The sequence below is a fragment of the Lates calcarifer genome, linkage group LG2 (assembly GCF_001640805.2).
Source record: "Lates calcarifer isolate ASB-BC8 linkage group LG2, TLL_Latcal_v3, whole genome shotgun sequence".
Taxonomy (NCBI): Eukaryota; Metazoa; Chordata; class Actinopteri; family Centropomidae; genus Lates; species Lates calcarifer.
In genome coordinates this window covers 17,766,812-17,784,534 of record NC_066834.1, presented here as the reverse complement: position 1 = coordinate 17,784,534, position 17,723 = coordinate 17,766,812, and the positions used below count along the sequence as shown (strand labels likewise).

At 37.4% G+C, this 17,723-nt stretch overlaps 2 protein-coding genes across 2 annotated transcripts; both read right to left on the bottom strand.

Moving 5' to 3' along the window:
• Positions 1-43: 43 nt before the first annotated feature.
• Positions 44-7,059, bottom strand: LOC108897750 (adhesion G-protein coupled receptor G1). Its single transcript, XM_018697514.2, has 12 exons — positions 6,911-7,059; positions 6,490-6,547; positions 5,885-5,972; positions 5,461-5,589; positions 4,873-5,052; positions 4,734-4,782; positions 4,562-4,653; positions 4,199-4,317; positions 2,459-2,739; positions 1,808-1,910; positions 1,389-1,714; positions 44-1,299 (listed from the first exon to the last, which is right to left on the bottom strand). The coding sequence occupies exons 1-12, from the start codon at positions 6,969-6,971 to the stop codon at positions 1,184-1,186; spliced, it is 1,602 nt and encodes a 533-aa protein (XP_018553030.1). The 5' UTR covers positions 6,972-7,059; the 3' UTR covers positions 44-1,183.
• A 1,860-nt stretch (positions 7,060-8,919) lies between these two features.
• LOC108897711 (adhesion G-protein coupled receptor G2) lies at positions 8,920-17,168 on the bottom strand. The gene is made up of 14 exons (XM_018697459.2): positions 17,048-17,168; positions 16,313-16,417; positions 15,736-15,957; positions 15,421-15,589; positions 14,179-14,341; positions 13,852-13,974; positions 13,505-13,627; positions 12,754-12,793; positions 12,428-12,525; positions 11,918-12,033; positions 10,806-11,074; positions 10,414-10,519; positions 9,684-10,012; positions 8,920-9,575 (listed from the first exon to the last, which is right to left on the bottom strand). The coding sequence occupies exons 2-14, from the start codon at positions 16,362-16,364 to the stop codon at positions 9,466-9,468; spliced, it is 1,920 nt and encodes a 639-aa protein (XP_018552975.1). The 5' UTR covers positions 16,365-16,417; positions 17,048-17,168; the 3' UTR covers positions 8,920-9,465.
• Between the last annotated feature and the right edge of the window lie 555 nt (positions 17,169-17,723).

Sequence of the window (17,723 nt, the reverse complement as noted above, 5' to 3'; positions counted from 1 at the left end):
GATTCTGTTTTTGTACATAAAAAAAACAAAGCATTTAAACACGTCTGGGTCCACTTGCTTTTGTTTCTCAGGTATTAACACTGATACATTTTGTACAGTTGCACAAATGAACAACAAAATACTGGTCAAACAGGAAACAGTTCAAACTGACAGAAGCAGCCATATAGACAACAGTTGTCACTTCCACATTCAAGGGAAACAAAAAACAGCTATTTCCAAATTAACAGCATCAACAGCAGAACTTGGAGTTACAGTGATCTTAGATGAACTCTGACGTGAATTTGCACCAATAAGAGATTATTCTGACAATGCTATCCTTTCAGGAAAAAGAGAGCCAGGGAGCCTGTTAGCAGCCAAGTCTTTTTTGCTGTAACTCTTCATTGAATGAAATGATGTACAATCTTTATGTATACATCACAATATGTGATGTATACATGACAATATGTGATGTATAAACAGCACAGCACAGAAAAAATAGAAATTTGGAGAGCTACTGTAATTGACCAATGCTAGCATGTCTAGCTAGCTAGCATGTTAGCAAAATCCAATGTTTTTTGAAGACCTGGGTGAATACAGCTGTAGCACTTGTACAGCTGGACAAGTAAATGTTAGATTGTGTTAGTTTATGGAAACATTGCCATAATAATAATAACAATACAGAATATAGTGGAGATATTACAACTTAGTCAAAGGCAAACTTGTTTTCCTCCATACTTTTGATAATTTGTTTTATGAAAGGTTGTGTTTTGAAATTTAGGGATACATAAGTCAACCATAGAAGCAACCAATATCCCCTAAAAACACTGTCTTGAGTTTCAGTGCCTAACTGTAGTCACTGCTTCAAATACAAAGTTGTCTTTCTGATTATGTATTAGAATGTTCAGTTTTGAAGAAAAGAAAGTAAGAGTTTTCTTATTCAGTGATTCACCAGTAAATCTTTGACAACATTTGATATCATAGGCTATAACTGTAACAATATCATAATTAAAACAACAATAAATAACTAGAAGGGTAACTGTTCATGATGTATTATTTTCTGTGTAATCTATATGTAAAGAAAGAGCAAGATATCAACAAATTAAGTTATTGTTAGTTAAGTGAATAATTGAATATGAATGGAGTTCAAAGGTCAATACACACCTAATATAGGCAATGGATAATGTATTTGTTTTAGGTGTGAATGTCAGTTATTGAAACTGGTTGTCATCATTTTCTGGGAGGAAGGGTCTCTGATTGAAGAGTTCCTGTCAGATCGAGACTTGCAAGTCAAAGCCATGGACCAAATGAACATAAATACACCTGAGAAGAGAAAAGAAAGGTAGTGAATTCTTCCAGCAAAAATCATGAAAGTACAATGCATGCTGTATATGAGCATCATGTATACTGACCCTGCAGGGAGTTTAGTATGGTGAATACATAGATCCCAGGGAGAGAGATGTAGGTGGTGCTCGCTAACCCCCAAGGTAACCCAAGCACGCAGCTGAGGCCCAGCAATGTAGCACAGTCTTTCCATAACCTGCTCCTTTTCTCTTTGTTCATCTCCTTCCGGCCACTGCTGCTCTCAGTGCCTCCACTACCTCCTCTTATACCCCAGAGCTTAAACATCACCAGTCCCAGCATGCAAGAATTATACAGTATCACCAGGCATGGAAAGGCCACATTAGTGATGAAGCTGACTACAAGCATCTGTGGGAAACTGCTGTTCAACCAGCATCTGTGGATTATCAAAAATGAAACAAAAATTAAAATCCAAACCTCAAACCTCCTGTGTGGTTGAATATTTGAAATCATGACCATGAACTCTTACATCTCTGCTGTTAAGCTGTGGTTTTTTGTATCATTCATTTGCAGACTGTATTTGCCATAAACACCTGAAATCCCACAAACTACCGCAATCACTGTGGGAAAACCTGCAGAGAGACGAGAAAGATAAAGAATTTACTTCAACAAACCCTGATTTGGTTTTGATTGTTTAAAGACCTGCATTGTTTCCCCCTTCATTTCAGAAGGGGGGATTCTAGATGAAAATCTTGTAGTGTGTACCCCACTTCAGCTATTAGCAGACATTTCTAGGAAACAGTGCTCTACTGCACCCCTGTGGTCAGAAACTGTAGTGCATACCTGTACCTTGCTTAGGTTGTTTTAAGTGGGGAAGAAAGTAATATTACAATGTGAAAACATGAATATGGAACTGTGTATTGACCAAACAACTTAGTGTAAGGATTTACATGACCACTAATGTTAATGCAAAATAACTGCAGGCTTTTTCAACTATTTTTGATTTTCTCATGACTGAAAAAATCTGATGTAAATAGTCTGATAATTCCATTTAGGCTGTTTACACAAGGAATTTTGATCTGAATATTTTTAAGTCCCATGAACAGTGTATTGAAAGAAAGCAAATTGATAGGCCTTTAATGTTAGGGCAGAAATACTGTCCCAACCCGACTCCACTCACCCCATCCCACCATGCTGAGTTTAAGCAGGTATCGACTGACGTAGATGTTGAAGACTCGGACAAGGAGAAGGTAGAGGTGGAATCCCTCCAGAGCCATCCAGCTGAAGGTGGCCAGCAGGGACCAGTGCAAAAAGAGACCCAGAAACTGGCATACCCGGCTCTCCTCATTCTCTTTCAACCTCAACACCCAGAAGCTGCACAGCAGAAAGCTGAGGTGGAGGCAGAACAGTGCTCCAGTTAGATGCATATGCACACTGATGGCCTTCTCTGGGCGCCGCCGTCTGAAAGACAATGTATTGACACCACTTTTAGATTGCCTATTCAAAGATAAAGCAACACGTGACCATTTTTACTCTAACCCTATCAGTAATTCAACCTCAACGTGGCCCTATGAGTCAAATAGACTCTAATATATTTATTCACGTACTGATCACTTGTCCTCGCTGTAAAAAGACTTAGTCGAACTTACCCAACCCATACAGTTTTGATGATTCTTTGCGTCTGATTTAGCTCTTCTGTTAGGTCTGTGCAGGCTGACAGACTACTGTACCACAGTGACTTTAGATTTTTCCTGTTTCTGCCTTCTTAGATCATTCTGGCACATGAAATGTAAATGATAATGAGAGGCTGTACTCTAAAGGCTTAAGGGTGGGAGAATGCACAAGAGGAAGTAGGTGTCGTCCACCCTCGTTGGAAGACAGAATGTTTATAGCTTCAAAAAAAATGCCAAACTCAGTTCTATATATAAAAAGAGCCAAGAATAGCTGAGTAAAGACACATTATTATTAGACTGTTAGATTGTCAATTTGGTTAAGCTACAGAAATGATTAGACACATCTCTGGACTAATTCTGGAGGGTGTAGGTGTAGGGGCTTTCATATGCTGTTCAACCACCCGCTAAGCACTTGGGGCATAGTGATGTGTTAGATCACGGTCCTACGCTGGATTGGAAATTGTTATTTTGAATCTAAAGATCTTTGTATTTCATCATCACCATTTCTCAAAACTTGACCAAAACCTACACACTGATTTTACAGATAAGTGTGCCATTCCCCACAGTTGGTATCAGACCAAGCATGCAAGATAAAACATTCTGTCTACACGCACGACTGTGTAAACAAGTCTGCATCCTCTGGTCTGTCTGAAAAAGAACATGCATGGATGCCATTCAGATATATTTCACAAATATTTATGTATTTCTTTCCAGCGTTGAACCTGCATCATGAGACAAATTTTGATCATCTCACAACTAGCCACTGTGACCTTTAAAACCCTGCTCTACTTAGAAAAGGCTGCCCACAAACACAGAGAATAGTGTCAGTCTCATACACCTCACACCAAACTGCAGCCAGTAAGACCACACATGCAGAATCACCCAGTACTTAAAAACAATGAATGACTGGCAAGTGCAGTCATCATGCTTTGACCAAGACCATAGGGTGCCACCTTTGAACAAGCAGATGTATAAAGTGAAACCAAGTGACTTAAAAGGACCAGTGCATATGTATTAGTTGCATCTTGCAGTGAGAGAGCAGACTACAACCATCAAACACCTGTCCTCTCACCCCTCTCTTTCCAAGCATGTAGGAGAGTGTACAGTAAACACATAACAACTGCGTATTGCTTCACTTCCTTGACAAATATGGTAAATAACTAATAACTTTACAGATATTTTCCGAAATTTTAATATGACTCACCCTATGGAAATAAGAATTTGAGAATAAGAAACAAAAAACTCACTGTAGACATATATAGATGAACAAGCTGATGACTGTGAAGAAGACAGAGAGAGCTGATCCAATGTAGGTGATGTAAGTAAGACTCACAGAGTGAATTTCATCCACTGATAGTACAGGGTTCTGGAACAAATGAAATAAAATACAATTAACATTTTATGAAAATTTGACCAAAATTTTCATTACATTTGGATGGAATCATGACCGATAATTTTGCATCACAATGATGTACTCCCAATGACAATAAATTGCTTATAACTGGTAAAGCCCTCTCTGGGGGAGGGGACTGGGGTAGCATTAGGTGGTGTGTGGTTGAAGAAAGAAATAGTATTGTGAGGAAATGTTTTGTAGAAAGGTATCATTTTACCACAAGCACAGCAAAGAAACTGAGGTGGTTGCAGCTGCAAATAGACTCAGTTCCATGGTCACTGGTATCACAGCCATCTATGCTCCAATAACCTAAAAAATAATCATTATTTGTAAATTGTCTTTTTATTTAAGAGAAAAAAAAATACTGTAGGCTGGTACATATAGTTCACCTGTTCCGTCATTGAGCTCCTCCCAATACACACACTCCCCGCGTTGCTTCTGAAACACATTCAAAAGTGAAAATAAAACTGAGGAAAGCAGATTACATTGTTCAAGTATATGCTACCACAGCTGAGTTTGGCATTTTACCTGTTTGCTGCTGTTGTTGTAGGTTTTTTTGAAGGTTAGTTTGACTGGTTGTGAGAGGTTTCTGAGAGGACTGTTCCCTACCATCACTGCCAGGACTAACCCTCCCATAACAGTGCCTTGCCTGTGTGCAGGCACTGTGGGTATGAACATTCTCCCCCTTCCTTGTCTCGGAGTCCACAGCTGCAATGACAAACAGAGGTGACACGTAGCATTAATGGTGACATGAGGTTTAATTTGAGGTAAATCAGACATTTATATGTACTGCATCAACATTAGCTACAGTATCAACCTTTCCTTGAGTCCACGATGGCTGATTGTGAGTGTACAGAGCTCATGGAAATCAATGCAAATCAGCATGAATGTTACCTTGTATAATAAGCCAGTGTTAATGAAAATATTAGGCTCCTCTTCCTTATCCATCCTCCTGAATTACTTATCAAAGCTCAAAAAACGTCACACAAAAAACTTAAATCACCTACCTCTCTTTATCTTCATGTTCATTACGATTACTATTAAAATAATAAGGGGAATTAATTTACTAGTCCTACCTAAGAGGTCTCCTGTGGCTAAAATTTAGCACCAACTGACCTTAAAGTAAGTGCTGTTGATCACTGTGGCCACCACCTGTACCTCCTCATCAGATACATTTCTCCTGCCTCTCTGAAGAGCTGAGGATGGGATGTGTAGCCTGTGTTTGAGAGTGGGACTCACTTCAACCTAAAAGAAAAAGTAAACATAAATAAATAAATAAATAAAATAAAATACTGACACATATATTGACGTATTTTTTGATTTGATGGTTTTAATTGGTCTGATTTTTACACATGTCCAAGGAAGAACGATATAGTGAAAATTGTAACAACCTGAACTCTACATGTATGTGTACGATGAACACAAAGTAAACTATTTTTTTTTCCTGTTTTGTTCATTTGTTAGCGCATATCATGTAAAACTTCTCAAAACAAAATGAGAGACAAGAGCAAAGAGTCTGTTACCCAGAATATGGTCTCACCTCTTGAGATGAGTTCATCATCTGTTTAATGAAGTTTGGTGGTCTGATGCGTGATTGTCTACAGGATACAACTCTGTCTTCAAAACAACTACCAACACAAATTCCACATAAATCAGCAATCATAGAGTTATACAGTATTATAACTACACAGTGTAACTTTGATTAGTAGCGCTTTTAGTAGTGAACAAACAACACAGTCAAGGTGTCTTGTAGTTATACACAACAGCACTACTGAGTGAAAACTTTGACATGTATTATTATACACAGTTATTTAAGGGTTGAGACATTTGTACACCATTTTGGCTGATGAAGCCATTACAAAACACTGTGATATAAACAGAGAAATGCATGTGCATTCAGTTCCTGAAAGACTGACAGCAGCATTTTTCTTGACAACAATAGCATGACTTATAATAACTGATTTGGTCAGTCATTTGTAAAGTGCTTATTTTGTTTCAGACCATAACAGTCACATCAAAGCTATTCCAGCATTAGACAGCAGGGAACAATCACATGTGTCCATTGGTGGAGGAAAATTAAGTCACCCCTCAGAAAGAGGAGTGTAAGACCAACAGCATCAGCTTAGAATCAACTGTATGTGTTACCTGGCCCAGCGGACATCACTTTGAAGACAGTCAGTGAGGACATGTTCACAGCTGGCAGCTGTCAGAGTGACAGATAGAGAAAGAGTCAAGGATGGTATGATTAATGAATACAAATACAAATGACTTACAAGACTGACAGAGATAAAACAGATAAGTGACAGATCTCACTCCAGTGAAACATAAAAAACAAGACTTTCTGTTGAAACAGTTTGATATCTGTTCTTTAAGGGAAACTGTGGGTTTTAGTGTTGCACAACTGCCTGAGTAAGAGTTCCTACTATCAGTTAGCAGAGGACTACGAGTGACTTTATTTTTCTGTTGGTTTAATGAACCGTAATTTCGATTTACATTAACAGTTAAAATGGTATTCACCTCACAAACAGTCAGACATAAACACACAACAAACATGTGAAAAACTCACCAACAGCTTGTGTTGTAGAAAACCAGGTAATTGCGATGAATAAAAGGATAATCCACTTCATGTCTCACTGTTCCTCAAACACACGTATGATGCTAGAAACTGTGCACAGTGTTGTTCTGCTTGCTGATGAGGTGAACAGGGAGTTTCACATCTACATCACATGGTAGTCGCAGAGTGGGAGTGGAAAGCTCATGTAGACAGGAAGTGATGCATATCACATGTGTTTTCAGGGATATTACAGTGATCTAGTTCTTATAAACTGCTGATGGTAATTTTAGCCACTTTTTTTTAAATTTATCTGCTCATCAGAGTAAATGGATTGGATTTATAGATGAGTAGTAGATGAATATGGGAGCTTCATCTGAAACCAAGCATCGTAAAAAGAGGAAGTTTCCAAATGCTACAATTTTCCTATATACGCAAGAAAAGCATAGCGTAGTCATAATGGTCAACAAGTACTGACACTTACAGCTGGTTGAGGAAGCAAAACTCCGACCTGCACCACATAATGTTTTCCAAAGTTGATAACACACAGAGGAAAATGAAAATGCAGTTAACACTTGGACTGTTTGTAGATTCTTTATTATGTGATCTAAAATAAAAAAATAATTTAAAGTTATCAATATAATTTCAAGGATTTGCCTGTGCTGATTTATTAAGATTTTTTTTCAAAAACATATGTACAATATTCAGCTTTACTTTGATGACAGAATTGACCTACACCTAACAAAAATGTTATGTTTATGTAAAGAAAATAAAAAAAAAATCTCACTGGAAAATGTTCAAACCTCAAAGTAACCTTAAAATTTTCAAACCTATTGTGTTGGCAGGGCTACACGTGGGAGTTACTGTTGCTGTGGTTATATGAATGTAGTTACACCATGAATGACGACATCTAGATTCAGATTCCTTGAGTCATCATGTGAGTTGAAGTCATCCTGTCCTCTATAGCTCTCTTCCTATGCTTACTGGCTGTCAGAAACATCCACATGAAGATGGCATACAGGCACATAAAGCTGAGCATTATCAGAATAGCAGTGGAAATTAATTTCATGAATGCATATAATTTGACCAAGAGATTAAATGAAAAGTTCACTTGCCAGTTTGTTAAGTGCAGTGACAGGCCTGGAAGCAGACTGAAAAGGTGTTAGATTGTGGACTTAAAAGCTGCTGTGACACAACTCTTTCCAGTACTTCTGAAAAGATGAGAGAAAGGCTGAAAATTATTCAGAGACCACGGATCAAGATGTGGTTTCTTAACCCTCCCGTTGCCTTTCGTATTCTGTATACTTTTTTCTTCTATTATTCAAAAACAAAAGATAAACGCTTCAGAATCACAAATGTCATGCACAACAACAAATCCTACTACACACACACACACTTTGACCCAGAAGACAACACAAGAGTTAAGGAGAGGTTTAATCACAGCAGTCTTCAAGCTAGTGGGGACAATGCCAGTTGTATGTGATAACTTAGCAATATTCAACATTGTAGGTTTTAAAACTGGTGAGAGATATCTTTGGGAAATTTAGCTTGTAGAGGGTCAAGGAAATAGCACCTGCTTAGACAATGTTTCAAGAGATATAGTCTCAGTAAACATTTGTGCCGTGAGAGAAAGAAAACATTCATATATGAAACTGCTGCTGTGGTGCAAAAGAGCATGTACTTCCTCAGAAAACCACAATGTACTGCTTCAAATCAAAAAACTGATTTGACATCACAGTCACAGTCTGAAACCACTATGCTATGTCAAGTCTATATTTTCTTTATTGAAAAAAAAATCATCTGTGTGGCACCATTATATGACACTTCATGTATCAGCTTTGAAACAATGAATAAACATAATAATAATAATTTAAAAAACAATAATGAAAAAAGGACAGCAGCTCATCACAGTTCAAAGTATGATATATTGTGTTATCTATCTATTCTATCTATTTTTTCAGTTTTCGAGTTGTTCTAACAGGGAACCAGATGCAGTATTTGTCTTGTAATATGCTGAGACCCAATAACAAAGATTTATTTTATTAGAATTAAGCTGAGAGAAATATTCAGATGTGAAATATTTACACCACACAAGTAATCCTGTAGAAAAATAAAACACTTAACAAGCAAAAGAAGCACACATTCTCCATCACGGGTTTTATGGCTGCCATACTGAATATCCTACCAGTGTGGATGCTAATTCAAAATTTGCATAGGATTTCATTTGATTACAATTTGATCAGTCCCCCATATTGATTAGTGAAAACTTTATTCAAAACCATATGTACAATATTCTATGGTAGGTTATCAGAGGAAAAAAACTTTACTTTAAAAACAAGACTTTTATGTTTATGTGAATAAAATTTAGAGATCACACAGGAAATGTTTCTAAAATGTTAAATTAAAAGTTTACAGTTAAATGAATTTTCAACTTAAGTTTGGCAAGACTTCATGTTTCCAGGTTACTATTGCTATGGTTACATGGAGGGGGATTATCAGGGGAGTTATGTAATCACAGTCAGTATATACAGATTTTATCATTAGAACTAATGACAGGAAGGAATGAGGGTCTAGTCAGATTTGATTCCTGATGACGTAGGAGTTGAAGTCATTCTTTCCTCCATGTCTCTCCTCCTCTGCTTCCTGGCTGACTGACAGACCCAAATGAAGATGAAGAAACCTTGAGAAAGAGACACACGTTAGGTTATCCATATATTTCAAATTGGAGAGAAAAAATATTCAAAACTAAAACAAAGCAAAAGATTAAAAACACAAACTGATAGCAGACCTTGTGCAGAGTTGAGGATACAGAAAAGGTAGAGAACGGGGTAGTTGACGTATCCTGAACCCAGGAAGGCCAGGCCCCATGTGGTCCCCATCAGGCAGGTAAGACCCAGCACAGTGAGGCCACTCTTGCAAGAATCACTGAACCTCTTGGAGTCTTTCCAAGTCTTTCCCTGAGTCTCTGTTCCGAGCTTTGAGGTGCTCCTGAACACTTGTTTCATCTTACAGATCCTGGAGGCCACTGCCACCAATATGCCAGAGTTGAAGACGAATATAAAGATGAAATACACCAGGTTCAAGGAGTAGAAGAAGGAGTCATCTGTGATCCAGCAGCTGTGGGACAGGCAATTAACCCACAAGACTGTCAGAATATAGTTTCATAATATTATAGCAGAGGAGACAGAAACATTATTTTAAGATGCTTCAGATTTTCATAAAATCAAACTCTGTTTTTGATACTATTTATATTTGGTACTTTTCATCAGTATATCTGTGTTCTGTGATTACTCCTCCATATAATACAAAGTGGTGGAGTCCACCACTCCCACGTGGGATTCAAATTGTCTTGATACATGTTATTTCTTTACTGTCATCTGCACTTGATGTTACCATCAGCAGCCATGGGTGTCACCAAATTATCATCAACCAATCAACCAAGATCACACATTAATGTATGTATGCACAGCACATGTCATATAAATCAGAAGATATACATGTATATATATTTTACTCACATGGCATTAGTTTGGTTAGTATCAGTCATGGTCATTTGTGTAACTCCATAAAACTGTTTGAAGTCTTTCATTCCTAAAGAGACTGTCACAATTACACCAGGGATCCCTGAGAATCACACATGTACATACACAGACACACACACACAGAGTTTAACATCTTGTTGTTGAAAAAAATCATCCAAATGTAGTCATCAGGTTTTGGTGTCAGTCATTTGCTCCAGTCATCTTCTAGTTAGCTTCTGGTTCAGTGGTTTTTTGAGGAACAGAGGCTCAGTGGGTTTCCTCAAGTTTCCTTTAATATTTATGTATTATTTTGTATTTATGAATTCATAAGTTAACCTGGTATCATCACAGCAGCATGTAAATAGAGTAGACATCTTTGCAACACTCACCCCATCCAACAAGGGAGAGTTTGACCAGGTAGTGTTTGTAATAGGTGTTAAACACCTTTATCAGCAGTAGATAGAGGTGAAGTGCCTCAATAGCCATCCAAGTGAAACAGCAGAGTAAGGAGTAATGCAAGACAGCTGCAACAAATACACACACCCAGTCCAGCCCCACCCTGGACCCCCACTCAGTCAGAAGGAAGGTTGAGTTGAGCAGAAATAAAGCTCCGCTCAGGGATGCATGAATAGCAAAAGAGTAATCCATTTGGTGTTTTCTGCAGAAGAGAGAGAAGGAGAACAGAGGGGACATATGACAAATCCACAGGAACAGGCAGAATAAATGGCTTCTGCTAATCAGACAGGATTCTTCATGTGCCATTTGTTCTCCAATTCCAATTTGTAACTACAGAATTATAATCTAAAAAAACACCAAATACAGAGAAAGCTGAATCCTCAGTGAATGTAACTTTTTTATTTTTCTGTTTATTCTGTTGTATTGTATAAGGTATTTTCAATTCAATCATATTATTTGTTCCTCTGAAAACTTGGCTTCAAACCTGTCTAGTTTTGGACTTTTCACCATTTCCCCAATGATTGCCATATATTTTAATGTGAGTGACAAGGTGCTGAGGAGCTCTCATATACTGCAACTGAGCCAATATGAAACATAGGTAAAAAGCTTACCTAATTACTTTGGATGTTATAAGACGGATAATTTGATTCTGGGCTTTTTCTGTTAGGAATGATGTGACTGAGTTATCTATTTTACTGAACCATTATAGAGGAGGGTTAACTAGGGCCATTTGAAAAAAAAAAAAAAGTTCAGTTTTGGTGTATGAGCAAGAGTAGTAATTTAGATGTTTTCCAGGAGAGGTGTGAAATTAAGTCACACATTTTTATTTTATTTTTACCAGTTTATGGGATAGCCCAAACTTGGCCAGACTAGTTTGAGCTAACTAATTACGATAACCACTCTTTACACCTGTGATGACCAGAAAAGTATGCAGAACAGTATGCAGAATGCAGAACATGTTGGGCCTGTGTTAGTATAGTCTTCCCAATAAAGTGCTCAATGAATGTATATCTGTACAGAATGCAAAGACTACATTTATACCTACCGACTGAAGACGTACATCAGGAGGGACAAAGCAGTGAAGAAGGCAGACAAGCCACAACCTATGTAACTGATGTATGACAGTATTTTCCAGTGGGCTTCTGCAATTGGTTGTTTTATCTGAAGGACAAAGATATGACAGTGATTAATTGTCTGCAATTAACGCCTAAAAATAAGTCAGAGACAAAAGCAAGATTGCATCTGTACTGGTACTGTAACGGTACTGAAGATAATCAAAGAGTCAAAGATGACTATCATCTGTTTTATTTTTTATTTCCTATATGAAAGGTTCAGTTATATATCAGTTACATATTTTGTATACTTTATTATATTTTGTATATCTATTTAGCTTGTTTTACCAAGAAAGAGAGAAAAGTTTCTTTTGATTTCTCTGTATGTCCTGCACATTAAGAAAACTGACAATAAAAAATTCCTAAATCTTGAATTTTTCTCCTAAGATATTTATGAGTTAATATACCATCAAAAACATGTGAGTCAAACAAAGTTTCCTTACCAACAGGACTGAGAACGGTGTTGTATGCTTGCAGTTACAAGTAATGTTACTTTCCCTATAATCCAATGTCTCACATCCATCTGATTTCCAGCCCCAATCTGAGGGTGAAAAACACAACTTAGTTAGCTAATTAGGTCTAATCATGCTGGCTGTCTGAATAGCAAAATCACCTTAAAAGACATAAAGATTCCATCTTATGTCACTTAAACTATTTTCATTAAAATCTCTCTTGTAATTGCACTCAAACTGATATGTTCTGATATATATAAATGGCATTTTCAGTATCTTCTTTCATGTGTGATGTACAAAAACTGACATACACCTACCGTGTTCATCAAAATAGCAACACTGGAACCGTGAATCATTCTGTGAAAATACAAAAAGATTTAACAAAATACTGAAAACAACCAACTGACACAGCACTGTGATTAAATCCAGTGAAATTCTTTAAAGTCCTTTTAAAAACTAAAGTGTTCAGTGCCATGATGACAATGTTGTGATGATTTAGAAGATTGTATGACAGTATACCAAAAATGACAATATATCCATCCTTCCATCATCTATACCGCTTATCCTTTGAGGGTCCTGGGGGGGCTGGAGCCTATCCCAGCTAACATTGGGCGAGAGGTAGGGTACACCCTGTACGGATCGCCAGTCCATCACAGGGCCAACACATATAGACAAACAACCATTCACAATCACATTCATACCTATGGGCAATTTAGAGTCACCAATTAACCTAACCTGCATGTCTTTGGACTGTGGGAGGAAGCTGGAGTACCCGGAGAAAACCCACGCAGACACAGGGAGAACATGCAAACTAACCACTGCGCCGCATAATATAATCCTCTCTGAGTAATTTAAAACCGAGTTACTAAAATACAAAAGTAACTCGGTAATAACAGTGTACAACGTTTAAAAACACCACTTAAGCAATGTCTGCTATGTGCCATAAGCCAACATTTACAACTTTACAGTGTGTACAGCATACAGCACTCTGTATCATTAGACCTGCAGTTGACAATAAAACAATTTGATGGTGAGAATATTAAAGTATGCATCCATAAATAGACTTACATCCATATCTCTGGGTGCAGTAACTCTGAAAATCATCTGGACTGGTGTTGTCAGATCATGAAGCCGTCTTTCGTTAAGTAGTTCTATCCTGATAACCATTGATGAGATAACCTCCTGTTCAAACTAATGGGGAGACAGTTTCAGTTTAGTCATGGAAGAAAACGCAGAGCACATTAACATACAGCAGTGTACATACAATATAATTTCAATATTATACAATTATGATATATAATGTAATGTACATACAGTATATAATTTGTAGATCATTTATTGATAAAAGCAAAGATTCATGACAGAGGCCAACTGAGGGTGGATTAATACAAGAGTAAATAGGTCTAAGGATATACTTGGAACTGGCTGGGTTGCATGTAGCTGACCAAACCAACGATCCTCTCCTCCTGTGGGATGTCGCGCAGGGCGTACACAGGCAGCAAAATCTCAGGGACAGTTGACCCGTTCTCAGCCAGCAGCTAACAGTGGATATAAGAGGATGATGATCAAGCTGGGGCAATTTGTGGCTTGCACTCAAAACACACACACACAAAAAAATCATCAGAGATAGTCATAACATTGGTGTACAAGGTTTCTTTTAATTGAACTGCCTTAACACGATGTCTGAATTATCACTGTCCCCCCTAAATTCATCAGTTTTATCTTTATCACAGCTTGTGTACCTGTGGAGCTTCTATTGGGATCAAGTCGGTTCCTGCAGGGCTGAGGTCAGTCTCGCTGATGTTAACCACATTCAGAGACAAGTCCTTCAGGTTGTATATCATGGAGGTTCCAGGCATGAGGTTAGATGTTTCCATGATGTTATGGATTATCCGTCTTTCCACACTGTAGAAAGAAATATATATGTACAGATATATACAGATGGAGTTTACGACAATCCATGCAACAGTTGTTAAGACATTTCATTAAAACCACAAGTGTTAACATCTTGGAAAACTCAGCAGGTCATAGTCTTTAGAACTGATCCTCTCCTTGTATGTCTGTACAAATTTGTGCAAAGTCATCCAGAAGTTTTTGAAAAATTTCAATCTGGACTAAGGCACTGGACCAATGGACTGTTACAGCTGCAGCCACCCCTTCCAGTGTGTGTTACCCTTTCTTGTATACTGTTTAATTGTTGTTAATCACGACGTGCACTCCCTGGTGCACGATTGGCTCCAGCTAGGAAGGTGTGGCCACACCACAAATCCTGCCTCCTGCCCATGTTTCCTGCTTCCTGATTGGTGGTTCCCAGTCCAGCACCACCAATACCCTAATCAGTCCTCAATGCCGATGCAGTTTGAGGACTGAACCCTATATAGGCTCGGTCAAGCTGCCAATTGAGTCAGCTGTAGTCAGCTTCCCAGATGTGTTTCTCGCATGTGTTTCACAAATGTAAATCATCAAATTAACTCAAAAAACTAGTAGAATTGGAGGCACTTGTAAATCTACATGGGGACTGGGCCAGGCATTAGATTTTAAACCGCATCAATGTTGTGCACAACAGAAATTTCTGTTGTTAGACACACTATGTACAGGAGTGCTGTCTCTATTTTACAAGTAAATTCAGTTAGTGAGGTTTTTATCTCCATTTTTGGTTTTATTTTGAAAATATTTGTGTTAACTTACTTTTGAGAGTGTTATTTTAGTTATATATATTGTAGACAGCATTCTTTTCGTTTGTAGTTCTGCCTCACTCTCTTTGCATTTGTTGTTTAAGTCTAAACTCTTTTTAATAAATAGCTTAACTTCTGGGTTTATGCTGCATCCCTTTTCCCATGATGAGCTGGGAGTCATAACACAGACCAACATTGCTATCCTTAGAGTCATGCCCCTTCTATGTCTAAAAATGATATGAATGAATGAAATAAATGTGTCTGTTCAGCAGAAGACAGAGGAGTATATGCAGCAGCACTGACACTTACTTTATGAAGGTCTTCTTGACTCTATGGTTGCTACTGAAGAGCTGTCTACATGATTGCCTTATGAAGAAGAGTTCATTAAGTTCACCCTTGTCAGAGCTTTTTCTATTCAGAGACTCCATCAGTGGCACAATGGCATCCTCCATGCATCCGTATGAAGAGCAATTACCATCTGAAAAGTTGGCAATGGATATGAATCAGCTGCTTTATCTCTGAATTCTATCTTAACCTATCAGAGATAATGGGTACTTTGTACTGTGCTGTCCACTTTTAAAGACCTGTGTTTACAGCAGTCTACTTAAGAGACAATGTACTTACATGCTTCTATGCTATAAAACGTGGTCAGACGTTCTGGAATTCTTGTCACTCTGGCGTTGAAACAAATAGATGATCCACTGAACCATGTCATATTGCTGAACTCGCACTGAAAGATGCAGTGAAATCTATCTTTCATGCATGTCACACCTCCAAGTCGGCTATCAGTGATGTTTATAGTTGTTGTGTTGATATTCATGTCACTATCTGAAATGTTGAAACAAACTGAACAGAACAGAAAGACAAGAAAAAAACATAATTCATTGTATCACTGTATCTTATATGAAAAAGATTCACTCTGATTTTATCAACAAAGGAAAGATAAATTACTGATGAAGTTAAAACATTCTCCAAGAGAGCAACTAGTTTATATATACTGTAATTTGTCAGACTGTAGACAGATGCCGTTTAGACTGTAATAGGCTGAGTAGATGAGTAGATAACACTTATATTTTCATTTTCAGGTAGACTGTTGCGTCAAGTTTGTGAAAAAATAAAGACCAAAAGTAGACACAAATAAATAATATCTATTTCTGCTGATTTTGAATAGATGCATTGCTAACACTGCGAACATTCATACCTTGGTCAGCTAGCAGTTCAGGCACCAGCAGTATCAGCAGTAAGGGAACCATTGCACTTCCTCTGAATGTGTGACTGATGGTGTAGGTAAAAAGTACAAATAAAGCTGCAATTTAGAACAGACACATTCAGTATATCTCAATTTACATCCAAAATAAAATACTTTTGTAAGATCAGACAAAAGAATCAACACAGAACAGACACCCTCTGCTATGAAACTCTTACTCTATTACTAAACATGGCCCAAGTGTTTTGTAGGCAATATGAAAGCAAATGCTGACAAATATTAACCTTCTCAACTGTGGTATAAATGCCTAAAGGAGATAAGAGATTTAACCAATTACATTTTTTCTTTTTGCCCTGTAATGGACACAGACTTCCAGTCAAATCACAAATAACAAAGACAAATATGGGGTCAGTTATCCTCATGGTAACAAACAGTTCAAAACCCCAAAACATTCAAAATTGAAAAAGCAAACATCAGGCATACTTGCTATGGTTTTTTAAGTCTCACTTTATCATTGGCCAAATAAAGGAAAATCATTTGAATAGTTCCACCTTTAAAGCCTATTACAAATCTACATCTATAAACTAATAAAATTATTCAACTTTTCTAGTTAGTTCAAATTAATTAAAATTACTGTATGCCAGTTTTAGAAGTTGACAGCTAAGTCCATAATATCATCACAGTAACACCCCAAGTACATCCAAATAAAGAAAAAAAAAAAAGACTTACATTAATACTCGGTAGAAATAGAGTAGTTCTCTTGAAGTCAACAGGATGAACCACACAAACACTAGTGAGCTGTGATCATGACTGGAGCCTTTCAAGTAAAATACAGTAGTGCATGTGTTTGGTCTGCTGGTATTTGTCTTATGCAAATTTTCCTTATCAGGGTGGCAAAATTACCTCAGGTGAGTTTAATTTTTATACATCAACAGAAATGTGACGTCGTGTACGAACAATCATGATCAAATCACTAAAGGCTAAAAACGCACACACAGAATCTATCTACACTTAATCAATGCCTGGTGAACTGCAGTTAAAATTCAAAGCAGATCTGGACACAAAGTGGGAAAGCATATGCATACCATGAGGCAGAAAAACAATCTACACCATTTAGTGTAATTTTCCCTCACGCTTCTGTAAATTGTTGTCCTGCCTTTTGCCCACTAAATGGATGGATAAACCCCTCACCACACAGTTTTTAAAAGCACACCAGGGTATATTAATGACGAAGCTGTAAAATAGCACTGAAACTGTGTTAAAATACAGTTAATTACAATTTTAATTACTTAGCATGAGTTAGGGCTAGTTAATACATTTGCTTCTCTGCTATGTTGATGTACATGAAAGTATCATGATCTAAAGTAGAAATCATTATGTCAAACTGTGCAGTATTTCAGTATAA

Bases quoted from the DNA above. Each gene is read 5' to 3' on its own strand.
- LOC108897711 (XM_018697459.2), bottom strand. From the start codon at position 16,364: ATGGTTCCCTTACTGCTGATACTGCTGGTGCCTGAACTGCTAGCTGAC. The intron at 13,628-13,851 runs GTATATCCTTAG...TCTCCCCATTAG, and splicing joins TGCAACCCAGCCAGTTCCAA to TTTGAACAGGAGGTTATCTC. The intron at 10,520-10,805 runs GTGAGTGTTGCA...TGTGATTCTCAG, and splicing joins ACTCTCCCTTGTTGGATGGG to GGATCCCTGGTGTAATTGTG.
- LOC108897750 (XM_018697514.2), bottom strand. From the start codon at position 6,971: ATGAAGTGGATTATCCTTTTATTCATCGCAATTACCTGGTTTTCTACA. The intron at 4,318-4,561 runs GTAAAATGATAC...CATTTGTTCCAG, and splicing joins GTTTCTTTGCTGTGCTTGTG to AACCCTGTACTATCAGTGGA. The intron at 1,715-1,807 runs GTAAGAGTTCAT...GATAATCCACAG, and splicing joins CACAGCTTAACAGCAGAGAT to ATGCTGGTTGAACAGCAGTT.